Source organism: Artibeus jamaicensis, unplaced genomic scaffold, assembly GCF_021234435.1.
Source record: "Artibeus jamaicensis isolate MK-2021 breed Jamaican fruit bat unplaced genomic scaffold, CSHL_Jam_final contig_444, whole genome shotgun sequence".
Lineage (NCBI taxonomy): Eukaryota > Metazoa > Chordata > Mammalia > Chiroptera > Phyllostomidae > Artibeus > Artibeus jamaicensis.
This window is the reverse complement of record NW_026521831.1, coordinates 9,225,380-9,252,520: the sequence shown is the minus strand read 5'-3', so window position 1 is coordinate 9,252,520 and position 27,141 is coordinate 9,225,380. Positions and strand designations below refer to the sequence as shown.

Here is a 27,141-nt window from a genome sequence, read left to right as displayed (position 1 = left end):
TTCCAAATTGTTTTCCTCAATTCATGTTTAATTGAGCTTGATTTTTTTCCCCATAAAAGTCCATGTTGCCTGGGTTGTAAAAATATTCCACAAAAAGTTTTGTGCTAGCTGTTGTTGGTTCTCTGGGGTTATAATTATTTCTCACCTCGAGATTCCTGCATCCTGTGGGTAGTCTCTGCTGCTGCTCAGTCCTGGGGTTTGAGTTTTTTACAGGAGATCCTTTTTCCTCACTTCGAGTGCCATGGAAGTGATCATCCCCCCAGCTCCTTTTGTGGGTTGGTGGTTTGTAGAGTTTTCCTAATACCCCCTTTATGGACTAACTCAGTTCCAAAATCCTAACACGAAGTAGGATGGCCCAAAGTCACATCTCCTCTCAAGGTATGGGCCTTAAAATCCTTCCCCCTGCCTGTACAGCCCATATCTTAGCCTCATATCCTCCAGGAAACCACACATTAGGGAATTTTTAGGCTTTGAGTTCCCTCTTCATTTCTGCTTATAGATTTTTCTTTTCTTTCTCTCCCTTTATCTTTCCCTCCTCTCCTTCTAGTTCGGTTAATTACTAAATAAAAATTTGTTTCCAGGATGCCATTTTCCCATCATCATTAATGTTTCATTATTGCTTTTGTAATAAATAAATGCTTGAAAAAAATGGGGGAAAGTATAGAATTTTATTTAAAAGCCATTGTCTGCTCTCTCTGATGGATTAATGGAGAACTGTACATTCTGAGTAGGAGAAAAAAAAGGGGGGGAAAGCCATTGTCTGGCTTTAAATAAACACTTGAGACTTCTGGCCAAGATGGAGGCATGGGTAGACACACTGTGCCTCCTCACACAAACGAAAAAAGGACAACAACAAATTTAAATACAAAAAACAGCCAGAACTGTCAGAAAATTGAACTCTATGGAAGTCCAACAAGCAAGGCGTTAAAGAAGAAACATTTATCCAGACCAGTAGGAGGAGCAGTGATGGGCAACCGGGCAGAGAGGCCTTGCAGTAAGGCCTTGGCTGCAGGACTTCGCAAGGCAGGGGATATGCAGATAAACCAGAAAGAACAACTGAAGAGCCAGACAGACCACACAACCCAGGGTCCCAGTGCAAGGAAATAAAGACTCAAACCTCTGATTGGAAACACCTATGGGAGTTGAGGCAGCAGTGGGAGAAACTCCTGCCTCACAGGAGAGTTTGCTAGAGAGACCTGCAGGGTCCTAGAACATGCACAAATGACTGGGAATCAGCACCAGAAAGGCCCAATTTGCTTGTGGGAAGCAGGGAAAGTGACTGAAATCTGGCAGAGAGCTGAGCAAGTGGTACTGTCCCCTCTCAGACCCTCCCTCACAAACAGCGCCACAATGCAGCCATGTGGGTTGCCCCACCCTGATGAATACCTAAGGCTCTGCCCCTTACTATGTAACAGGTGGGCTGAGACAAAAAAAAAAAAATGGCCCAAATGAAATAACAGATCAAAGCTCCAGAAAAAATATAACTAAGCAACGAAGACATAGCCAACCTATCAGACATATAGTTCAAAACACTGGTAATCAGGATGCACACAGAATTGGTTGAATATGGTTGCAAATTAGATGAAAAAATGAAGGCTATGCTAAGTGAAATAAAGGAAAATGTACAAGGAACCAACAGTGATGGGAAGGAAACTGAGACTCAGATCAAGGGTGTGAACCAGAAGGAAGAAAGAAACATTCAACTATAACAGAATGAAGAAACAAGAACTCAGAAAAATAAGGAGAGGCTTAGGAACCTCCAGGATATATTTAAACATTCCAACACCCAAATCCTAGGGGTACCAGAAGGAGAAGAGAAAGAGTAAGAAATTGAAAACTTATTTGAACAAATAATTAAAAAAAAATCTTCCCCAATCTGAAAAAGAAAACAGACTTCCAGGAAACCCAGGAAGTTCAGAGAGTCCCACAGAAGTTGGACCCAAGGAGGAACACACCAAGGCACATCATTATTAAGTTACCCAATATTAAAGAGAAGGAGAGAATTTTAAAAGCAGCAAGAGGAAAGGAGAGAGTTACCTACAAAGAAGTTCCCCTAAGACTGTCAGCTGATTTCTCAAAAGAAACCCTGCAGGCAAGAAGGGGCTGGAAAGAAGTATTCAAAGTTATGAAAGGCAAGCGCCTACATCCAGGATTGCTTTATCCAGCAAAGTTTTCATTTAGAACGAAGGGCAGATAAAGTGCTTCCCAGATAAGGTCAAGTTAAAGGAGTTCATCATCACCAAGGCCTTATTATATGAAATGTTAAAGGGGCTTACCTAAGAAAAAGAAGAAGATCAAAAATATGAACAGTGAAATGACAATAAACTCACAGCTATTAACAACCGAACCTAAAAAACAAACAAACAAACTAAGCAAACTACTAGAACAGGAACAGAATCATAGAAATGGAGATCACATGGAGGGTTATCAGTGGCGGAGTGGGAGGGGAAGAGAGGGAGAAAAGATACAGAGAATAAGTAACATAAATGGTAGGTAGAAAATAGACAGGGGGAGGTTAAGAATAGTATAGGAAATGGAGAAGCCAAAGAACTTATATGTATGGCCCATGGACATGAACTGAAGGAGGGGAATGTGGGTGGGAGGGGGTATGCAGGGCAGAGGGGAATAAAGGAGGAAAAATGGGACAACTGTAATAGCATAATCAATAAAATATATTTTTTTAAAAAGTACAATTGGTTGGTACAGAGTAGGCTGGGGGATGTACAGGACAGTACAGGAAGTGGAGTAGCCAAAGAATGTATATGCATAATCCATGGACATGAACTAAGAAGGGGGATTTCTGGAGGGCATGGGTGGTACTCGGTGGAGGGGGGCAGAGGAGGACAATTTGGACAACTGCAATAGCATAATTAGTAAAATATATTAAAAAGCAAAAAAACCCCACACTTGAAATAACGATAATAATCCAAACCTTATTTTCCTCACTTGTAAAATGAGGATTATAGTCTAGCCCATTAGGGTTGTTATAAAAATTAAATTTAAAAATGTACAGCCTGCGAACCAGACAATCGCTGTTCGATTCCCAGTCAGGGCACATGCCAGGGTTGCAGGCAGGTTCCCTGCAGGCCAGTTCCCAGCAGGGGATGCACGAAAGGCAACCATACATTGATGTTTCTCTCCCTCTCTCTTTGCCTTCCCCTCTAAAGATAAATAAATAAAATCTTAAAAAAAATGTACAAAAAACCATTGAATACAGAGCCTCACACATTGTGAGTGCTCAATAATAAGAAGCTAATACTGTTATAAGTGGAATGCCAGCCACTATGGAAACCAAAGACACATCGAAGACTATATTTCACTTTCGAAGTAAACAAAAACATCTTTTTTTGATGTTTCCCAATAAAAATAAACTTACCTTTTCCGTGAGGTATGACCTTCACTTGTAGAGTCTGAGATTTCCCCAGGTCAACGTATTTCAGGACATTGAGGGATAGCGAATCATCATGTTGCTGAAACCAGTAATTACATGGTTTTGCAAATATCTCCCATGCCCGTCCATTCTTTTGCCCGAAGTCATATAGGAACCAGGAGTCTTTTACGAAAGTCGCACCGATGGGTACTATTCTAGGCATGGTCGCCTTAGCTAATGCGTTCTGACCATCCACGATGCTTATGATAAGGAAGCTGCTGTAACCGGGAATCACCACTGTCTTCTCCACGTCCGAATCTTTAAATGAGGAAGCCACACCTGGAGCTAAAAGGGGAATGATTCAGTATGAAATAAAACAGCCAACGTTCTCCAAGCAGACTGGTGGACTTCATCCGTGAACACACTGTTGGAGTTTTTAAACTATGGTCTTAACCATTAAACACATTTGCCGGACTTCAGGTTATGCATCAAATTAATTTATAGAAAGTGTGTCATGAATATGTCAAGCAAAGACCTGTACTTTATACCCTTTCCTATGAAATGAATTCTATAAAATTATTAGCAGGAAAAAAAACCATGTAGGGATTATAAGAAAGCTAATTTCTTTACTATAAAACTGACAAGAGCCTTAATAGCCTAGAGTCTTTATCATGATTCTTCAAGAGAAGGGTAAAGTAGCCAGTGATTCCCCATTCCCTAAAGTCTGCCTACACCACAGAAGGTGCTAGAAAAATATTTGTTGAAGGCATGAATAATGGATTGTTTAAGGACAGCATGAGATTTAGGAGAAAAGAGCCCCTAGGGCAGAACCATAAGGAACCCCACTGGAGAAGGCATGGAAAAACTCCACAAAGCAGACAAAGAAGAAATGAATGGAGAAAAGTCACCAGAGCACATGAGAGAAGTCAAAAGAAGGCTGTTTCAAGGGGAGGGTGGGGATCATTTGCAAACATTTTTTTTTTCTTTTATCATCAAATGTTTTTGATGGGTCATAGAACATAACAATTCTTGCCTCATTCTGAAAAAATAAATAGAAGTAGTCAGAAAAGAACCTCATAACTCCCTCTATTGTGCACACATCCTCTAATTTATCCCATTTACGTATATCAATAAAATCCTTTCCTACCTACTCCCAAGGGCCACGTAAGTTCATTCTCTCCCTCCCTTTCTAGTGAAATTCCCAGAGTTGCCCTGTTCATGGTCTTCACCTCCTCTCCTAAATGTTTGAATTTAATCCAATTACACTTTGGGCTGTATTACTCCACCCAACAGCAGCTTTTGTCCAAGTTACCAATGACTTTCACACAGACCCACTGGCCAGTTTTCTTTCCTCATTTTACCTGAGCTATTGGTGCATCTATACATCTTCCCTCAGTTCTCCTCTGAGCAGAACTTCCAACCTCCTTCCCAACGTTTCCCCATCTCCTGGACCACTGATTTTTAGGCCACCAGGGACAGGACCTGAGACCTTTCCTTTTTGACACCTACAGCCATTTGCCATGTCTCAGCTGGTTTCATAGTGCTGACTGCTCTGATTTACCTCTCTAGTTCAGGTGTTTTCCCTGAATGCCAGACTCGTCTTTCTTAATATGCACCTTATTTCTCTGCTTGGATGAGTAACAGCATCTTGAATTGAATGCGACCCCTCACCTGAGCATTGTAATAGCCTCCCCATTTCTCTGCTTTTCTTCTTGCCCTTTTTCCATCACTCACCCAGTCCATTCTCAACACAGCGGCCAATGGGATCTTGTTAAACCTTAAGTCCAGTCAGGTCACTTTCTGCTCATAACCCTCCAATGGCTTCTTGTTTACTCAGAATAAAACCCAAATTCTCCCATCCAAGTACTAACCAGGCCCGACCCTGCTTAGCTTCCGAGATCAGACGAGATCGGGCACGTTCAGGGTGGTATGGCCGTAGACAAACCCAAATTCTTACAATAAATTATACCAAGTTTTGATATATATCTATTATAGAATCCTTTGAAATAGAAACATCCTACAAAACTGTACTTGAACAACAATTAAATAAATAAATTAAAAAAAAGAAATATCCTACATAATAGCGATTCAACATCATTTTATTATGCAGGGTGAAGCATGCATAGACTTTCCATTTCCTGTGATTTCTCCTGAATATTGTTTCATACAAAACTAACATCATAGGAATGAATAAGAGGTACTACTATTGATGGAATATCAATGACATTATAGCTAGGTTTTATTATATTAGAAATACAAAATTCCTCCAAAACCCTAAGTAGATGAATACTTCTGTAGATTGGACTAAATTTTAAAATCTACTGTTGTATAAATGAGCATGGACAACCTTCTCAAAAGACAATTCTTCATTTTTATTAGCCATAAGAGCTATGGTTTATCATTACACTTACTTTGTGATTGAAGAGTAAGTTTAAAGAAATCTTGGTCTGTAGTGATGGAAAGGGAACTAGACAAACAGGGGCTTTTATTCACATCTTCTATTCCAAAAGGTTCTATTACTTCAGCAATAACCGCAGACAAAAATCCTTCAGAAATGCTATGTTGAAATGTCTTTCTAATGTAAGCCTTTCCACTATTCCTAAACAAACCAACACACGTTAAGGAATTTGGATAAAACTGTCGCTTAAATGAGCAAGTTTATGAACATACAAGTTACAAACAAAGTGGACCACACAAATGGATAACAAATGAACATTTGATTCATTTGTTACATTCTTCATTCAGAATTTGAACATTCTTCAGCCTCATTAGGTAATTAATAAAACATCAGTTATAGCAACAGGATATAATTTTTCACCTATTAAATTAACAAAGATTTTTTTAAAAATATTTTATTTATTTATCTTTAGAGGGGAAGGGAAGGAGAGAGAAAGAGAAACATCAATGTATGGTTGCCTTTCATGCATCCCCTGCTGGAAACCGGCCTGCAGGGAACTGGTCTGCAACCCAGGCAATGTGCCCTGACTGGGAATCGAACCTCGATTGTCTGGTTCGCAGGCCCGCGCTCAATCCACTGAGCTACACCAGCCAGGGCCAAATTAACAAAGATTTTTAAATGACAGGGTTCAGGAATGATTAAGAACTGAGTGGAGAAAGGCACTCATCCGCTACTGATGGGGATTATTGACTGACACAAACGTCCCAGAAAGCAATCTGATGTTACTCAATAAAAGCTATAGCCCTATGTGTCCCATTTGATTCCGTCAGCCTACTGATAAGGCTCTGTCCTAAGGAAGTAACCTGAAACATGCGGGTGTGGGGGGAGGGATCTCTCTGCAGAAAGGTGTCTGTCACAGCATTGTGAGGCAAGTCAGAAAGAATTGCCAACAATAGGAAAATTAAGTAGATATGAATACATGATCTACTTAGCCAAAAATGCAACTATTAACATGACATTTGACAGAGAGTTTTTAATTGCACAGAGAAAATGGTCATATTACAACGTCTAAATGAAAGAAGCCCAGTGGGGAAGCAAAGCTAATTCAACCCCAGGGGCAGAGGCAAAGGAACGTTACAGGTGAGGGGAGGATAAGATAACGACTGGCTAGCCCTGAAGGGGGTCAGGATGCTGTCGGGACCCTAAAATCCTAAGAGAATGGAGTAGCATCGTGGTCCTGCGAGAAGAGCAAGAAATGCCCAATGAACATCTACCTGCAGATGTAAGACAGGATTGGCTGCAAGGGGCTATTTCTTTTTTTTAATTTTTATATTCAAACCTCTTTATCAGTTTTTATGGAGTGGTACATATGCACCACATTCCAGTTCAGAAGTTTCCATATTATTTTCATAGAAAACTAAGTTTGAAAACAGCATTTGAACACAGCATGGTATTCTACCACAACCGAAACTTTTTTCAGAGTGTACGTAGTCCTTACAGGACTCAACAAAATCAGAAAGTGAACCAGGATGTAGATTTACTTCCTGTGAAGACTTTTATGTTATCTCTGAAAATGAAAAGGATGGCTTTTAAAAGCCCATTTCACTGTTTTATACTATTATGGCAACTTGGATACTGCAACACAGTCTATCTTGAGGGAAATTTAAGATTTTTTCCATGTAAAAGTCTGCACAGATTAGTTATTTCTATTAACAGTTGTCTTTTTTTTCGTTAATGAACCTGACATGCTGAATCTCACATTTTTTTATCATTTAAAAAAATATATTTTATTAATTATGCCATTACAGTTGTTCTATTCCCCTCTTCATTCCCCTCCACCCTGCACACCCCCTTCCCCACTATTCCCCCCTTTAGTTTATGACCACATGTCTCAAGTTATTTAGATTCTATATTTCCCATACTATTCTTGCCCTCCCCCCATTTTCTACCTACCATCTATGCTACTTATTTTCTGTACCTTCTCCCCCCTTCTCCTCCTCCCACTCCCCTGTTGCTAACCCTCCATGTGACCTTCATTTCTATGGTTCTGCTTCTGATCTAGCTGTCCTCTTAATTTGCTTTTGTTTTAGGTGTGGTGGTTAATAACTGTGAGTTTGCTGTCCTTTCACTGTTCATCTTTTTTATCTTCTTTTTCTTAGGTAAGTCCCTTTAACATTTCATATAATAAGGGCTTGGTGATGATGAACTTCTTGAATTTGATCTTATCTGAGAAGCGCTTTATCTGCCCTTCCATTCTAAATGAAAGCTTTGCTGGACAGATCAATCTTGGATGTAGGTCTTTGGATTTCATGACTTGGAATACTTCTTTCCAGCCCCTTCTTGCCTGTAAGGTCTCTTTTGAGAAATCAGCTGACAGTCTGATGGGAACTCCTTTGTAGGTGACTGTCCCCTTATCTCTTGCTGCTTCTAGGATTCTCTCCTTCATTTTAATCTTGGCTAATGTAATTATGATGTGTCTTGGTGTGTTCCTTCTTGGGTCCAAATTCTTTGAGACTCTCTGAGCTTCCTGGATTTCCTGGAAGTCTATTTCCTTTGCCAGATTGGGGAAATTCTCCTTTATTATTTGTTCAAATAAGGTTTCCACTCGTAACTGTTCCTCTTCCCCTTCTGGTACCCCTATAATTCAGATGTTGGAACGTTTAAAGATGTCCTGAAGGTTCCTAAGTCTCTCTTCATTTTTTTGAATTCTTGTTTCTTCATCCTTTTCTGTTTGGTCATTTTTTTCCTCCTTCAGGTCCACTCCTTTGATTTGTGTCCCAGTTTCCTTTCCATTACTATTGATTTCCTGTGTATTTCCCTTTGTTTCAATTAGTTTAGCCTTCATATGTTCCTCTAATTTGTGACTAAAATCAACCAGTTCTGTGAGCATCCTGATCACCAGTGTTTTGTACTGTGCATCTGAAAGTTTAACTATTTCTTCATCACTTAGATTTATCGGCTCTGAGTTGTTCTTGAGCCATGTTTTGATCTGTTCGTGCCTGTTACATAAGAGGAGAGGAGACTTAGTTGTTCATCAGGGCGGGGCCACCCAGGTCGCTGGTTTGTGACGTTGTATGTGGGGGCGGGGTCAGAGAGGGACAATGGTGGTTCCCTCTGCCGCTTCCTGCCACTGTGGCCTGTGCGGTCCAACTCACTGCTAGCTCCTTTGCTGGTTTATCTGTGCGAGAATGTGTGACCACGATCAGCCCTCGGTGGGTCCGCCCACTTCTCCGCACCTGGGATCTGCCCACGGCTGCTGGCGCATCTGGGTCACGGGCCCGGGTTGGTCCAGTGGATCTTTCCTGACCGACCCCGCTCTGCTGCTGGCTCTGCCCCTCTTACCGGTCTGGCTGAAGGGTTTGTTTGGCTGAACAGACTTCCGTGTAGTTCAATTTTCTGTGGTTTGGCTGCGTTTTTGTTGCTAAAACTTTGTTGTTTTTAAACTTAATTGTGCGAGAAGGCCCAATGCTTACACCTATGCCTCCATCTTGGTGGAAGTCCTGAATCTCACATTTAAATGCAAGAACAAAGGCCAAGAAAAACCAAGAGGGGGCACTGTTAATGTGTCATATATTTAGAGAAATGCAGTATGACCTAAGGCAGATAAATACCAGCAATGAACTAGAAGAGGGACCAGAAATGGACCACTTCGTATATGGAACTATGATATTCCACAGGATAACCTTGTGGATCAGTGGGGACCCACAGGGCAATTGATTACCTACCGATATATCGAGAAATAAATCATATTCTCATTTCACACTACATATATTAATTCCAGATGAATTAAAAACTTAAAAATAAATAGAAAAAGTTTGAAACCACTACCAGACACCATGGGAGAATAGTTAAATAAGTTGTGGTATCTTCACAAGAGTGAATCAGATACATATATCAATATCAAGTAATTTATGAAATATATGAAAAATTAAAAAGCATAGCACATTAAAAAAGGCAAATCACAGGAGAAGGTCGACAAAGCTAAAGAATTCATTTAGCAAAGCTAAATACATTATGATATACATGTGTGTGTAGAAGCTATAAAGAAAAAAATGTTCACACGAAACTCAAGACAATGCTTGTTTCTGGGGGACAGGTGTAGCCGTGGGGTGTGGGGAAAGGAAATCCACCCAGAATGACGCCGAAGGGAAAAGGGACCCAGAAGAACCCGGACTCCCAGATGTGTGGCAGTGATGGGGCAGTTTGGTCGTCACCAGTTCCAAGAGTGGCACTGTCCTCTTCAAAGGATTCTGGAGGTCTCCATCAGAAGGAGCTCCTGCCCCCTTTTTTCACCTCCCTTCTTTCATCCAAACTAGCAGGGCTAGGAACCTCAGCTATGACAGAGGAGGGCATGGACAAGAAGAAAATTAGAATGAGAGACATTCCACCTCCCCACACTCCCAGCTTCCCAATTTGGGTCAGGTTCCAGATAGAGTTTGGGAAACAAATTTAAATTGGTTAAGAGTGTCCAGTTTTTTTTAAACACTAGACAGAGATGTTGTCATGTGATTATTACTCTTTTAAGTCAAGGAAATATTCATTTATTTTCTGAGAGAAAAGTTACGGTTCTCGCCTGATACTTCGTCTTGAGGTAGAAAGGAAGTAAGTCCACAGAGGGGATTTTGGAAGACACAGGAGAAGGAAAAACAAAGTTGGTTTTTCCAGCGTATTCAGTAGACAAGTTAGTTACACATCAATTGGCCCAGTTACTCACCTGCTTCAAGGCCTTCAGGGCTTCCTCCTCTCTTAGACTAACATCCAGATTCCTCACTGGGGCTCCGAAGGCCCTGCCTGACTTTGCTCCACTGTCCTGAATGACTTTCCCCCTTAGTCCATGACACTGAGGTCTCCAGGTTGGTTTTTGTTGTTCGATTTCACAAACACATACCAAGCTCCTTGTGGCTGGGGGCCTTTTACATGCTGTGCTCTCAAATCTGGAACCTCCCCCCACCCCCGTTCCTCATTCTTCCATCTTGTTATGAGCATCCCTGTCCTGAGAACCTTCCCAGAGCTTCCAACAGGGCTCAATGCCCAGGAAAATGCTCTCTCAATGCTCCATGCTTTTCTGTTGTAGACTTTTTTAATTTTAACCTCTCCCTGTCTAGTTAATGCCCACAAAAATTATGCTTCTTCTTCCTTGTACCTTTCTCCCTTGTTCCTCCCTTCCCCCTCCCCATGGAAACCCTCCATGTGATGTCCATTGCTCTGGTTCTATTCCTGTTCTAGTTGTTTGCTTAGTTTTTGTTTTCATTGTTTTTCTTTCTTTTACTTTCTTTTAGGTTCAGTTGTTGATAGTTTTGAGTTTATTGTCATTTTAATGTTCATATTTTTGATCTTCCTCTTTTTCTTAGATAAGTCCCTTTAACATTTCATAAAATAAGGGCTTGGTGATAATGAACTCCTTGAACTTGACCTTATCTGAGAAGCACTTTATCTGCCCTTCCATTCTAAATGAAAGCTTTGCTGGATAGAGCAATCTGGGATAGAGCAATCTGGGAAAGTCCCTGCCTTTCATGACTCCAGATCTTTCTTTCCAGCCTCTTCTTGCCCACAAGGTTTCTTTTGAGAAATCAGCTGGTGGCCTATGGGCGCTCCTTTGTAGGTGAGTCTCTCCTTTCCTCTTGCTGTTTTTAAGATATTCTCCTTATCTTTAATATTGGGTAACTTAATGATGATGTGCTTTGGTGTGTTCCTCTTTGGGTCCAGCTTCTTTGGGATTCTCTGGGCTTCTTGGACTTCCTGGAAGTCTATTTCCTTTGCCAGAGTGGGGAAATTTTCCTTCATTATTTGTTCAAATAAGTTTCAATTTCTTGCTGTTCTTCTTCTCCTTCTGGCACCCCTATGATTCGAATATTGGAATGTTTCAAGTTGTCTGAGAGGTTCAAAAGTCTCTTTTCATTTTTTTGGATTCTTGCTTCTTCACTCTGTTCCAGTTGGATGTTTATTTCTTTCTTCTGTTCCAAATTGTTGATTTTAGTTCTGGTTTCCTTCCCTTCGCTGTTGGCTCCCTGAATATTTTGCTTTATCTAATTTTGGGTATCTTTCATTTTTCGACCAACCTCAATCTGTGAGCATTTTGATTCCCAGGGCTTTAAATTCTCCATCAGAAAGGCGGGCTATCTCCCCATCACTTAGCTCTCTTTCTGAAGTTTTGCTCTGTCCTTTCGTTTTGACTATTATTTCTTTGTTCAGGCCCCTGTTAAGTTGTAAGGGGGCAGGGCAACCCTCCTTGCTGCAGTGCTGCCTGTGAGGGAGGGGCCGGAGAGGGAACAGTGAAGCTCCCCTGCTCGTCTCTAGCCTACTTTCCAACGAACTCTTGTGTGAGACTGGGTTTTTTTCCACCATGGTAACCGCTGTAGTCCAAAGCCAGCTCTGAGGCTCAGTTTCCCTTTAAGTCAGCCCCGCCTGTGTGCCACAGTCAGGCCCCCTGTTGTAGACTTATGTCAACTGTAATTACCTTCTTGCCTACTTCCTGTGCTAGAATACAAGTTCGAGGGATCTCTTCCTCATGGCTCTATCACAGCACCAACCACAGTGCCTTTGTGGATGAGTGCTCAGTAATTACTCACGGAAGAGATGAATGAATGGCTCACTGTGCTTTACCCCCTGATTATCTAGCTCTCTGCCTTTGGCCTAGTGCTGGCCTCAAAATTTCGGGCTCCCAGATCCTTGAGGGCCCAGCTGATGTTCCGATCACCCCAGTTCTTTGACCTTGGTTCTTTTATATCCTGCCTTGGGAATGCCTGCCCCCCTGCCAGCAAAGCGACTGCATCTGATCACAAGAATGTGCTGTTCTGGTTTCCAAATATTCTGATCTTTAAGATAATTTTTATAGATTAGGTTACAAGAAACTCAGGTTAACATTGAGATCATAGGAGCACATTAACTTTTTAAAAAGTGATTCTACATTCCCTGTAGGGGCATGCCCACAGTGTCAACATGCATGAACTGACCTGGAATGCCACACAGATAAAAGCCACTGAAAACAAAAGAGATTGTGGGTGCTCTTCTCAGAGACGGAAAGTTCTGCAAGCCTCGTGGGAAAACACTACTGCCGGCATTTGGGCGTGGGGTGCTGGCTGCGGGGCCAGGTGTGTGCGGACAAACCAGTTCCCGTGGACTAAACAGACTTCTGCCCGGGTGGAAGAGTGCCCCCCACATTTGGGATAGGGCGAGTTTTTGGTAATCTGAAATTGTTCCTTTTCTGGTTGTTAGTTTTGGGGGGGTTACAGAATTCATAATGCTCTTCAAAGACAGTATTTAGGCCTTAAAGAGGACTTTAAAGGTCACTGGCTCTTGCCAGTATCTTAGAAGTAAGTGCGCCTGAGAATTCCATGTACCTGGTCCTGTAGTATTTCATGCAAGACGGCCTTTGCCACGTTAGCTGTGTTTGTTTTTAGGACATAGGAGAACATTGTGGAGAAGGAGTATCCAGCCTGGCCTTGAACATTTTATACTCCAGGTGCTAAATGCGCACGTCTATAGCTTGGCCTCCTGGTGCCAATATAACTGGCTCCCAGTCTCTGAAACTGTGGTATCATGCAAGGTACCTTGGAGTCTACCAATATATTTGGCCTTGTGAGGTGTCAAAAAAAAAAAAAAAAGACTCACTCTATTTGAGCAAGAAAATGACTCAGAAAAGTAGGCTCAAAACTGAGAGCCCAGAAACCAGTGTGCAATCTAAATAAATGTGACGCACTAGCTACCTGGAGTGTATCACTTTTCCAGAGTGAATGTTGCTGAATTTCTTGGTATATACTTTCTCCTTTGGCTCATTGGCGGGCACGTAGGCATAGAAGATCATTTCCTTCGTGGAGATGTACTGTGGGGCCAGTGCGGTCTCAAAGCCCATGTCGGGAGCCTGGAGTGGGGAAAAAAATATTGCATGTAAACCATTTTATACTTCAACGATGATAAAGTGTAGATTACAGATTTGTTTCCAGTCCTCACCCATAGGAATACTATCTCAGCAGGTGCTGTGTGAATATGCGTGTGCGTGCAAGGAAAACGTCTGAGGAGTAAGGTTTCCTGTCAGTGTCCCGTGCCCTGCCCTGACCGTGCCGCTCGGCCGCTTTGCATCGTTCTGCCGGGGCACACGCCCAGGTTGCGGGTTCATTACCTGGTCAGGGCATATACCAGAGGCGACCAACTGATGTTTCTCTCTCACATGGACATTTCTCTCCCTCTCTTTTTCCTTCCCTCCCCCTCTCTCTAAAAATAAATTTAAAAATCTAAAAAAAAAAAAAAGAAAGAAAGAAAAGAAGGGTTCCCCTGCTGTTTGTAGAAGGCTGGAGCTGGAGGGTGTACAGAGACTCAAGTGTTCCCCATTGTGTGCACAGGACGAATCTGGAGGTGCGGATTTTAAACTTCGTTCTTAGAGTTTTATTTCCGACAGGCGCTGGAAAGTACCTCTCTTCCCTTGCAAGTTGCCGCTCCTGGTCCCATGCTGGTGACGTTGCACAGCTACTGTCCGAGTCGCCGACTCCGGTGGCAGGTGCCATTCTCACTTGCGCCGGGTTGTGAGGTTTTCCCTCATGGTCAGCATGGGCACCCTCTGCCCGGCTCTCTGACCCAGAGGGCCCTCTATTTGACGCACCGCTCTCCGATCCCAATCCTGTCAAGTTGGGAACTTTTAGGGGGTGAGAGGAGAGGTGGAGCCCGGCCTCCAGGAGGCTGCTGGAGCCAACCTTGTTTCTAGACGCTAGGAGTGGTACACAGCAGGGGCTGGTCCGGGGCCCAGCCGCCAGAGAATTCCTCCACCTCCAGCTTTCTGTTATGCTTTTCACGATTTAAATTTGGGAACTCGCTGGGAAGGGGAGAGAGTGGGAAACAGATGCCGGGGGAATCAGCATGGGACTGAACAGATGGCTTAGGGACTCTGAAAAGGACGAAAGGGCCTCCGAATTAATTCTGTAGGACATTCTAGCCTGGGCGTGCCAAGAAGGTCCCACGAAAAGTGTGTGCAAGACGGTGAAAGGCAGCGTGGTGATGACTAAAAGCACAGGCCCTGGCACCAGCGGCCTGGATGGACTCCAGTTCCCATCGCTGACCAGTGGGAGACGGCGTGGGGTAACCGATTTAGTCTAGCTGCACCTCGCTTCCTCGTGGGTAAAATGAAGGTCCCTGGGTGTCCTCAACAGCAGTGCCCGGCGTGCAACAAGGCCGAATAAAGTGGTTGTTTTTTTATCCAGGTGGGTTTGTTTGCAGGGAGGGAGGTGACAACATCGAGTGTGAGTTCCTTGAACTCATCCTGAGTATAAAAACGCCTCTTGGCATTTGATTTGTATGGTTTAAACTTTCACAGAAGAGAAGTAGGACGTTTTCTACAAACTGCGAAGGTCGCGGAGCAAACTGCTGTTTTGGTTCGTTCCACCCGCCATTCTCGTCATTGGACTGGCATCTATGCACTGCCCGCCCCGCAGACTGGCAGATGCTTGGGGGTCACTCTCTCCCAACACCTCGGACAGGAAACTAAAACACCATCCTTTTTTTCTTACTAAGTTTTTATTTTTCAATCACAGTTGACATACAATAGTCTATTAGTTTCAGGTGTACAACCCAGTGATTAGACATTTACACAACTCGCAAAGTGATCGCCCTGATGAGTCTAGAACCCGCCCGACACCATACAGAGTCATCCCAATATTACCGTGTTCCCTGTGCTGTACTTCGCGTCCCCGCGACTGCTGTGTGACTGCCAGTCTGCACTCCTTCACCCCTTCACCCTTCCACCCAGCCCCCAGCCCCTCTCCCATCTGGGGACCATCAAAATGTTCTCTGTATCTGTGAGTCTGTTTCTGTTCTGCTTGTTTGTTTATTTTGTTTTGAGATTCCACCTAGAAGTGAAACCACATGGCATTTGTCTTCCTCTGTGGGACTTATTTCTCGCGGCCCAACACCCTCGTTGCAGATTGAAACGCCCTCTTGGCCTGGAGGTTTGAGATGCTCTACCACAGGCAGAGTCACCCTTTATCCTCCTTCCTTTGGGCAGGTTTTATTAACCCCCAGTCAGAAAATCCCTTTGGTGCTTCGCCTTTGTGTTGATGAGAGCTCACGTTCATGGCTGTGTGCCTTCACATTAAACATGGAGATTATTACAACGATCTGTATGTAATATCAACCGTGAAAAAGACAATAAATCCTTCCTATGTTAGCACTAGAAAAGGAAGAAATGAGGGGACAGGGCTAATGTAAACAAGGGCAAATCAACAGGAAACGCAGAACTGGTGTTTGCTCAAGGTCAATCTTGAGAGGTATAAAGTCCAACCTTCCGTGAACCTGGGTGGGCAGGAAAGGATCCAGCTTAGACTATCTATGTGGTGGCGTTTTGTGGTGAAGATATTTGTGTGAAGCTACTCAGGGTGGAATTAAATCTGTACGACCCTGAATGAGGCTCGAGAGGTTTGGGAGATGTTTTCTGGAGCATGGAGCTTTTTCCTTCAGTTATATAGAGCAAACTGCATTACTAAGAGTTTGTCCCAAAGAACATACTTTCCCATTTTCCCGTTCTGTGCATAGAATGTGGCATTTCCTTTTAACACAAGGCAAACTGCTGACATGCATTCCATCACTGACCTGGCCAAAAATAACTTTAGAATTTCCAAGGGCGGCATGTGGCCCACCGGCTACAGAATCATCTGGAGTCAGTTTATGTATGAATCCCATGTGGTCATAGTACAACGTGAAAATTTTATCAGTAATAGATCCAATGTCACTGTATGTTTCTAATCCTGTTAGGAAAGAGACAAAAGGCTCTTGGTATTGATCTCATGCAACTAGAGAACTTTTAATAACACACTTGTAAAAACTCCTCATTTAAACTAAGGTCTGGGCATAGATCTCTGAGACTCCGAGACCCCGGAATTAGTCAAGTACACACTAGCCTTTGCTAAGGCCCTAGGAAGTCATTCCCAGCCTCCGTGTCCTTACAGAACCCATTCGCTGAAGTAGGTGAATGACGGATAGAGTGAGCAGGTGTTAAAGACGGCTGGAAGAGGTTAGCTCCTCCAGTTGTGGGGTCTCTTCCTAATACCCGGGCGTCAGATTCTTAAACAGGCAGGAGGCAATGAGAAAATAACCCTCTAGATGGCAAAGGGAATTATTGTCGAGACCCCTGGAGCATAAGCCAAATTAGACGATGTTCCAAATCTGGTAACCTGGGTTTCTCTCCTGCCCTAGGGTGAGACGTTAAGAGGCTCTGGGAGGAGTCTGGTAGGACCTCAGCATCCACTTAACCAGACACAGACCCAGGGAAGGCGAGAGCTGCCTGTGTGGAGGATGCAGCCGGAACGAACGTTCCGGTCTCAGGAGGAACCCGGCTAATTTCCACAGCCCACCCCCAGCTTTTCCAAGCTGGACTGGGCTCTCCTGAGAGGTCCACCCTTGGGTCCCAGACCCCTGAATGCTGGAGGGTCCTAGTTCTCAGAGCTTATATCTCTTCTCTGGCTGTTTCTGCAGGACTCATCCAGTTTTAGGGTTTAAAATCCATTTTTAGGAGGGGGGCTCCTGAACTTAAACCTCCCATCTGGTTCTCTTCTATGAAGTCCAAGTTTGCATCTAACCGACAGCTCACCGACAGCTCCGGATCCCCACCAGGCAGGCGTCTCGAGCTGGATTCCCCCCAAACCAAACTCCTAACCCTCCTGCAAGCCTCCCTCATCCCGAGGCCCTCACTTCCATGGTCAGCATTACCCCTGTTGCTCAGTCTGGAAACCCTGGGCTTGTTTTTGATCCCTCTGACACCCTGTAGCTAATCCGTCAGCAAAGTCTGTCGACTTCAGCCTCAGAGTATCCGTGGAACTCAGCCGCTCCTCACCACTCTCACTACTGTGCAAGCCAACATGACATAAAAAAGGAAGCAGTGTATTACGAGGGATTAGCCCATGCGATTGTGGAGGCTGAGAAGTCCTATGACCTGTCATCGCAAGCTGGAGAGCCACAGGCCTGAGCACCAGGGGGAGCCTGAGAAGTGGGGGGGTGGGGAGGGCACTAAGGCAAGCCCCCCTTCAAGGGCAGGAGACCAACGCCCCAGGTCAAGCCGACAGGCAGAAAGCAAAGGGGGTGACTTCCTCTTCCCTCTGCCGTTTGGTCCTACTCAGGCCCCCAAAGGCCTAGACGATGCCCACCCCCACCCAGCAGGCTCTCCGTTCCACTGAGTCCACCCGTGCAAATGCTCCTATTGTCCAGAAACCCCCTCTCAGACACACCCAGAAGTCATGTTTAATCTGAGAGCTTCTTGGACCTGTCAAGCTGACACATAAAATTAACCATAAAAATTGCTAAGGTTCAATATGCCATATGTCATCTATAAACGTAAGTTATATTTTTTCCTACATGTTAATGTCTTGTGAATGTTTTATAATTGATGTTCTACAGGTACTTTCCAGAAGGTGGCGCTCAAGCCACAGTGGTCGAGTTCCTATTTGTACCTCAGCTCTTTTACACGGTTGTCACTTTCAGTTTCTGGAATCACTGGCATAATGCACAGTTGAGTTTTTATCGCTGCTTAAAATGCCTTAAAAACATTACATTATAATTTGACATCGAATCAGTTACTGTGGGTGCAGCACAAGGGGGAAACCAAGCAAGGCCAACATTCGCCAATAAAGCAAAATGGGCCTGGGAAGAAACACCACAATTCTACATTTTCTTGTAGAACCACCACCCAGTCCTATATGGGACCTAAGAAAGGTGGAAACTCACAAGCAGATGGAATTGCATTATGTTTTACTACGGAGATGACATGCAAAATCGCCTGATCCTGTACCCAGCAACGCAACTCCAGGCGGGGGAAACAATGTACAGCTATCCATGCATCTCCCAGCATCACTGTTAAAACTCTGCGGCACAGCTTAACCAGAATCGTTTTTCATTCTCTTTGTTAACCGGGTGTGTCTCACAGCGAATGAGCCTCAGGTTTGACGAACTGTAATGTTTATAATGCTCTCATGGTGGCTTTGCATATAGGTAACCAGTCGAGGCAGCTGCAGAGTGTCAGGTAACACTATTTGTCTCTGAAGGTTCTTTAGGTAAATGTGTGCTGGTCGCCGTTGCAGCAGAAAAATCCAAGTCTGGCCTGATTGTTTCGTGCCTTTAAAATTCACTTACCTTTTCGATTTTAAATTGCTCGGAAGTGTTTTTGCTTTTAGTTTTTAAAAAAGTAATGTTTATAATCAGTTTTGGTTTTCTTTGCTTTTATTTTCAGTATTTATTCACTTAAGACTCATGTAGATAAAACAGAGAGGCACAGAGCTGCCTCCTCTGTGCAGCGCTGGATATTCCTAAACCTTGCAAGTTTCTTGATCTTTAGTTTCTGTATCTGTCATTTTAGAGTCTTTCTACCCACTGGTATTTCATTCTGTGCATGGCCATGTTTCCATGGTTTATATCTAAAAATTTTTTAAAGTTTAGAACTTAGATTGCCAATTTCATTTTGTTTTCTTAGGTGTTAATTATTTTTTCTGTTTCCAAAGTCATCTTGCTTAGTCTGTTTTGATTTTTGTTCCACAAGAAGCCCTGGTCCATGCTCAGGAGCTCTCTCTCTCTCTCCCTCCTTCCCCCCAATCCAGTGCACCGGCAGGCTGACTCCCAGGGGCCAGACACTGGTGCTCTGTTTCCAGTGGGCTTGTGGTTGGGTTTGACAAGTGAAAGGCACTAACAGGAGATATGAACAAGGGAAGGAGAGAGAAGACTGTTTGTCTACCTACCTGCCTATTATCCATTTATCTGCAGTAGCCCTTTAATCAAAGGGCCTGTAATGAATTTCCTCCATTGCTAGTATTTGGATATTTTACGGTCATTGTTGGTTCTTTTAACTGTCCACTGCTCTTCAGGGGAAACACTTGAGTGGAATTATGTTTCCAACCAGAACCACAACTGATACAGTGCTCTTATCAGAAATGTCCCTGGAAAGCAGAATATCAAGGCAGGATTCTGGGACTGGGTTGCTCACACATTTAAGGAACGCGCAGGTGACCTACCTCTGGTAGGTTTTTGTGACACCCGCAACCCCTGAGCACAGGCGCATCACAGTGCCTCAGATTATTGCTGGGAGTGGCGTCAGGGGGACTGCCTGTGGGAGGCAAGACTTCGGGGAAATGGGGCGGTGTGCTTGAGTGCAATGACAATATGATTTTCACAAAGATTGTGGGGTGGTATGACTTTTATGTCTATATTAGAGAGCTGGCAAAAATAAATTTAAAAAATCTTATGACCTTGCATGTCTAACTCAAGGGCAGAGTAGAGCACCCGACAGCTTTATGGGGGGAAAATAAACCTTACCTCAAACCACATATACAAAGTTAGAAATTATACATAGGCCTATCTAAGAAATCTAAAACAATCTGCTAGAAGAAAGTGGGAGAATGTCTTGCTAACTTTGGAACAGGCAACCATTTCTCAACAGGATATGAGAAGCAAGGAGTACTAATCATAAAAGATTAATAAGTTTAACGTTTGCAAATCAATAATTTGGTTCATCAAAAAATACCACAAAGAGAATAAAAAAGACAAGCAAGTTGTTGGGAAAAGATATTTGCAAGCTACTGTATTTTTCAGACTATAAGATGCATCCCCTCCCCCCCAAATTTGGGAGGAATAATGGTTGTTAATGCTGCTGTTGAGTTCTATTTACATTTACATTGGTGAAATATTATGTTATTTATGTTATTAAATATTTTACCACATTTTTTGCTTAAATTTTTTTTTATTTTTCTCCTCTAAAACCTAGGTGAGTCTTATGGTCCAAAATATATGGTACATTTGTACAAAAGGACTCATATCCATAAGACATTAAAAAGCTCATAGAAATCAATAAGAAAAGGTCAATTCAATCAAAACTTGATTTTAAAAAGACCTGAAGATATAATTTACAAAAAAAGATATAAAAGTTGGCCGACGGACATATGAAAATGGGCTCTGCATCACTGCTCACGCACAGGAAATGAGATGCCGTTGCACACTTAGTGCCGTGGCTCAGCATTGCAAACACTCACAACCAAGTGCTGGTGAGAAGGGGCAACCGCACTTCTTCCCGCTGCTGGCGGGACAGTGAGCGGAGGACACTCACTCTGGACAAGTGTCGCAGCACTTCATGTTTTTCCCACCAAAAGCTAAACAAACATATACTGGACGATGCAGCAATTCTATTCCCAACTACACCACCCCCCAAAAAAAAAAGTTCTGTCCAGCAAAAAAAAATACATACTTATGCAAAAAGTTTATAGCTACTTTTTAAATAATAGGCCTCACGTAGGAATGATTCAAATACCCATCAGCAGGGCAATGGACGAATACTTTACAGAATATTCATACAGTGGAAGACTGCACCACAGTGAGAGAGAACAAAGTTCTAACACAGGCAACAATCCGAAGGACTCTCAGAGTTGTAAGGGTGAATGAAAAGAGTCAGAGGAAGAGAAGGGGGGAAAAGGTACAGAGAATAAGTAGCATAGACGGTAGGTAGAAAATAGACAGGGGGGAAGGCAAGAATATTATGGGAAATATAGAATCTAAAGAACTTGTGACGCATGGACATAAATGAAAGGGGGGATGTGGGGGAGGGGTGTGCAGGGTGGAAGAGAATGAAGGGGGGAATAGGACAACTGTAATGGCATAATCAATAAAATACATTAAAAAAAGAAGAGTCAGATACAAAAGAATATATAGCACACAATTCAATTTGTGTGAAGTTCAGCACCAGGCAAAACTATGGGATTAGGAGCGGGAATACTGGCATGTGTTAGCAGCACAGTGATGGCAAGGTGGCTGCCGGGAGCCTTCTGAAGCCCTGAGCAGGGCCCATGCCTCGCTCGACTTCCCAATGAAACTCAGAGTCATTTTTGTTGATTTCATAGTCATATGTTGGCTGAACATTGGATTCTTGAATGCTACCACACAGACGCTATCTTGACAAATGATCCAGACGAACAGACCACAAAGGTAACCTTGACACCAGCATGAACTGAGCAAAAGCGGTATTGACGTAACCGAGACTAAGTCAACACAGCGGTGAAGATGTGGGGAAACAGGAGCCGAATTCTGTGGTCTCTCCTCACCCTGGAATCAGGAAGGACAAAGAGACTCAGTGGTGACAGAGCTGACTATGCCACTGAGCACCAAGGACACAATCCTGGGGTCCAAGAAACCGGGCTTTCTGAAGCCACGTCAGGAACCTGGGGAAAGTGTGTTTACCATTGTATTGGAGTCGTAACAAGACCAGAAAAAAACTGGTTTGAAGCTAGACAGTCAAGAATGCTGACAATGTTAGAAACAAACTAAAAGAAAACCGCTCTCATGCTTGCCTTGGGGATAATCTGTTTTTCCCACTCTGGTTGGGCCTTATCAGATGTCCCCAAGTTCACCCTGATGCTCACACTTAACTCGGTGGTCTGTGCAAGTACTACTTGAGTGTGGTTGGGAGACTCTATTCCTGAAGGTGGTCTCCCTTGCCCCTTAAGTTACTGAATTTCAGCATTACTTTTATACAGTTGGTAGTGTCCTCACTGTGTGAACGCTAACAAAATAAGCCAAATATATATTTTATATATTATATGTTTTTTACATCATTTATATATTTTATATACATTATATATGTTTATGTATTACATAGAGATTTTCAAAAGTTATGTTTATGAATCTTTTATGATTAGTACTTCTTGCTTCTAATATCCTGTTAGGAATGTTTGCCTTTTCCAAGGTTAGGACGACTCCTGCCTCCTTCTAGCAGATTGTTCTTGATTTCTTATATAGGCCTATGCAAAAATTTGTGCACAAACATTCATAATGGCATTATTCATAAGACTCAAAAGTGGGAAAAACAATCAAATGTCTATCGGCTCAAACATCCTGATAAATGGGTCCACAAAATGCGCTCTATCCACACAATGAAACATTATTCAGCCATAAAAGGAAAGGCGTACTGATGTACACTACATAGTGGATGGAACTTGAAGACGGTATGTTCCGTGCAATAAGCCACTCACACACGGGCAAGTACGGTAAGGTATGATCCGAGGGACAGGGCAGCCACGTTGATGGGGATGGAAAGTCATTGCCAGGGGCTGGGGGGAAGGAGAATGAGCAAGCTAGTGTTTCGTGGGTGTGGAATTAAGTTTGGGAAGATGAGAAAGTTCTGGAGGGAGACAGATGGTGATGATGGTTGTGAAGCAATTTGAACGTACTTCATATCAGTAAACTGTACACCTCAACATGGTTAAAATGCTAAAGTTTGTATTATGTATATTTTACTATAAAAAACAGATAAATAAATAAGTAAAGGGGGAGCAAAAAGCCAAAAGAAAGCCATTAGCAGAAATCAAACAAGGAAAAGGAACAACACGCCAAAAGAGGAAAAAAGGAGGAGCTAAGGAAAGAAAGAAAATTCTGGAGTACCGGGCCACGCTACTCCACACCCAGCCCTGTGGGCAATGTTGAGAGAAGGAAAGGAAATGAAAGGTTCCTGAGGACCCTCAGTCATGCCCTTCTAACAAACGAGAGGTGGACAGAGGATGAGAGGGCACCCTCAGTGAACGCAAAGGGAGAAGCCAGGCCCTCCGGACCGAAGCCAGATCACAGCCTTCCCAGGCACCGCCCCGAGCCGAGAAAACGAATCCCCATCCTACCTGACAAGGAGAGGCAAACAGGTCTTGAGAACAATCCACCTGCGTTATATCAGGGCAAACAGCATCAAAAGCAAGAAAACACCCAGAAATGATCTGAACCAAGGAGATTAAAGGTAACCCACAAAATGGGAGAAGATATTTGCAAATCACATATCCGAGAAGGGAGTAATACCCAGAATACGTAGAGAACTAAAACTCAACAGTAAGAAAAATACATGTAATCGAATTAACAAACGGACAAAGGACTTGAACAGACATTCCTCTGAAGAAGATCTACAAACGGACAATAAGCACAAGGTGCTTGTCATCACTCAGCACTAAGGAAAATGAAAGGAAAAACTGTGGTGAGGCACCGCCTCACACCCGCCAGGAGGGCTGCAGTGGAGAAACCAGAAAACAGCGAGTGTGGATGGGATGTGAGGGGATCCGAACTTCTGTACTGCTGGTGGGAAGGTCAAATGGTGCAGCTGTTGGGAAATGTATGCGGGGTTCTCAAAAAAAGAAATAAAAAATAGCATTACTATGCGATCCAGCAATTCCACTTCTGGGAATATTCCCCAAAGAATTGAAAGAAGGGTCTCAAAGAGAGATTTGTGTGCCCAGCTTTCTAACAGCGCTATTCACATTAGCTAAACCATGGAGGAAACCCAAGCGTCCATTAGTGGGACAAACAAATGAGCAAAATGTGGTGTATACATAAGTGGAATATTATTCAGCCTTAAAAACGGAGAAAAGAGCCCTGGCTGGTGTAGCTCAGTGGGTTGAGTGCAGGCCTGCAAACCAGAGCATCGCCAATTTGATTCCCAGTCAGGGCACATGCCTGGGTTGCAGGCCAGGTCCCCAGTATGGAGTGTGCTAGAGGCAAGCATACACTGATGTTTCACTCCCTCTCTTTAAAAAAAAAATGAAGAAAAGTGAGCAAAATGAAACTGCATGGATGGACCCCAAGAACATTACATAGAGTGAAATAACCCAGTCACAAAAGAACACACACCACATGGTTCCTTTGACATGAGAGACCAGGCCCAGTCTGAATCCCAGAGACAGAAAGTACAGCAGTGGTTGCCAGGAACCGTGGGGAGGGGGCCACGGGGAATTAAGTGTTTGAAGGGCACAGTTTCAGTTTTACAGGATCGAGAGATTGCTGGACATGGATGGCAGTGATGGTTCCTGAACACTCTGAACGTACTTAATAGGACTTCGCTATACACTTAAAAACGGCGAAGGTGGTAAGTAGTATGTTACATGTATTTTACCACAATTAAAAACATATTTAAACCTACCAGTCGCTCCTAATAGGATGTAGACTTTAAGGTCAGCTGATTGACAGGGCCGAGTTTTCAGGCCTTGGAAGCCCTGGCTCCCGTGGTGCCCACAGCAATAAACGTGCGTGCCTCACCTGCCTTCGTGAAGTAGGCCTTCCCTCTCTGGGACATGAAAATGATATCGGAAGTGTAGAAGCTGTGATAAGTGCTCTTTATGACATCATCGTAAAAGTCAGCCAGTAATTCGAAAGTGTTGCCGCCGTCGATTGACAGCCATACCTACGGGAATCAAAAGGAAGCCCCCATGAGAGAGCTGCCAAGCACCGTCGGCCTTTCCCTATTAGCCTAGTCTTCCCGCGCAAGAAAACCCACGCAGCACGATCTCTTCCACATTCCCACATCCTTCCACCCCCTCTCCCCCACCTCATGTGCACACGAGCACACACACGTGTACAGACTCCTTCCTTACTCGGTCCACCCTGCACTTCCTTCCCAGAGTTTGATTGACAGGGTGTGTGGTGGGCTCAGGTCTGCACAGCACATGGGCGAATGTGTAAGAGATTGAAGTGATGCCCAGCATCTCCCACACGCGGTCCCTTGTTCCCAAAAGGATGCGGTGCTGGGTGTATCTGAGTGAGGGAGAGAGCACCTGCCCCATTCTGACCTGAGACTCCTCGTTCTAGGCACCGCAGCCACATCTGAGAACTCCGTTGGCGGGACACAGGCCCCAGGCCTTTCTTTGCAGGTGTGCGTCTCAGGACCGGGACGTGGTGAGTCCACGGATGAGCGCCACCACTCACAGCGCGTCCATCTATCTGTTTCCTCGTCTCCGGGGAAGAATCATTTGAAGTGTTGTTTGAAGATGAATCCTGCCTGCTACTTCTTTTAATAGCCTCTGTCTTATTCAAATGAAGATTTCTGGGTTTTACATGCTCTTGAATTTTGCTGACTTGGTTTATATTCTTATAAGTAGTGACGAGAGCATCTATTTCTCCAAAACCCACTAATACTTGACATTATCAAAAATTTGTTTTTAATTTTTCTGACTACTTGAATGAAAACTATGGCATCTCATTGCATTTTTCTAAATATTTTAAATTATTGATCTATTTATGGCTCAGTTTTATTCTTCTTGTGCTATTTATTTAATAATATAGTGAACATGTGTGAACTGAAGCCTAACCCAAGAATTAGCCTATCGCTACTTTACCTTTTCCTATCAATCTCCCCCAGATTCTACTACCCTGGCTCCTTCCTCAAGGACATATCCAATGTCCTGAAATTTGTGTTTTTCATTCCCTTGCTACTTTTTAAAAAGTTTTAGCACATATATAAATATGTTTAATATGTTACTTGATTTTATTTTTTCTTTAAACTTTTTTTGATACAAGGGTATTACACCGTATGTTGCCTTCCAGAACTTACTCTCCCCAATACCATTTACTTATATTCATACACTTTGCATATGGTTCAGTTAATTTGCTTTTCCATCGCTGAATAAGAAATAGTCCATGATGTGAATAAAATGTAATTTATTCCTTCTCCTTTTAATGGGCATCTGAGTTATTTTCAGTTACCCAGTGCTATTATTAACAGTACTGGGATGAAAATTTTTACATGTTTCCTCCTATGTATGTTTCCCTCACCCAAATGGTGACATTGGCAGTCACAGAAGGTGCAAACATTAAAATTGACAGGATAACAGTAAGGCCAAGTTGCTATCCTGAAAAGCTGCAGTGATTGATTTTCCTTCCCATCAGCACTGTTGAAAGGATCGCGTCCTCTTCAACATGGGCCTTGTCGGGTTAATTTTGCTAATGAAATAGCTGAAAATACTGCATTGCGTTTTCCTTTGCAGGTCCCTGATGACCTGGGAATTGTAGCATCTCCCCACAGGTTTATTCCATTGCACTTCCTTCTCTGTGAAATGCCTGTTTGTATTTTTTTAAATCAATTTAGCTTTTTCTGTATTACTTTGTAGACATTCTTATTTATTCTCACATTTAACTCTTCCTCAGTTAAGTGTGTTGCAAATGTTACTTCCAGCTTGTATTTTCACTTTCCACAATGTCTTTAATGAACAGAATCCTGCTCTTCCTCCTTCTCCTTTTTTGTTTGTTTTAATAATTTGCACGTATCTTTTAGGTTTTCTACATAGACAATCACATCTTTTGATCATATCTTTGAGGCTTTGTTACTTTTTTAATACTCATGCCTTTAATTTCTTTTTTTAAATATATTTTATTGATTACACCATTACAGTTGTTCTATTTCCCCCTTCATTCCCCTCCACCCTGCACAACCCCTCCCCCACCATTCCCCCCTTTAGTCTATGACCATGTGTCTCAAGTTCTTTAGATTCTATATTTCCCATACTATTCTTGCCCTCCCCCCTGCCTATTTTCTATCTACCGTCTATGCTACTTATTTTCTGTACCTTCTCCCCCCTTCTCCTCCTCCCACTCCCCTGTTGCTAACCATCCATGT

At 43.1% G+C, this 27,141-nt stretch overlaps 1 protein-coding gene across 1 annotated transcript in view; it reads right to left on the bottom strand.

Moving 5' to 3' along the window:
* The window catches only part of CATSPERB (cation channel sperm associated auxiliary subunit beta), a 77,228-nt gene that overhangs the window by 16,880 nt on the left and 33,207 nt on the right, over positions 1-27,141 (bottom strand). Inside the window, exons 14-18 of the mRNA XM_037130128.2 lie at positions 24,789-24,933; positions 16,344-16,498; positions 13,475-13,629; positions 5,782-5,969; positions 3,377-3,709 (exon numbers count right to left, since the gene is read on the bottom strand). Of these exons, the coding sequence (XP_036986023.2) occupies positions 3,377-3,709; positions 5,782-5,969; positions 13,475-13,629; positions 16,344-16,498; positions 24,789-24,933 (976 nt within the window). The remainder of the gene's footprint in view (positions 1-3,376; positions 3,710-5,781; positions 5,970-13,474; positions 13,630-16,343; positions 16,499-24,788; positions 24,934-27,141) is intronic.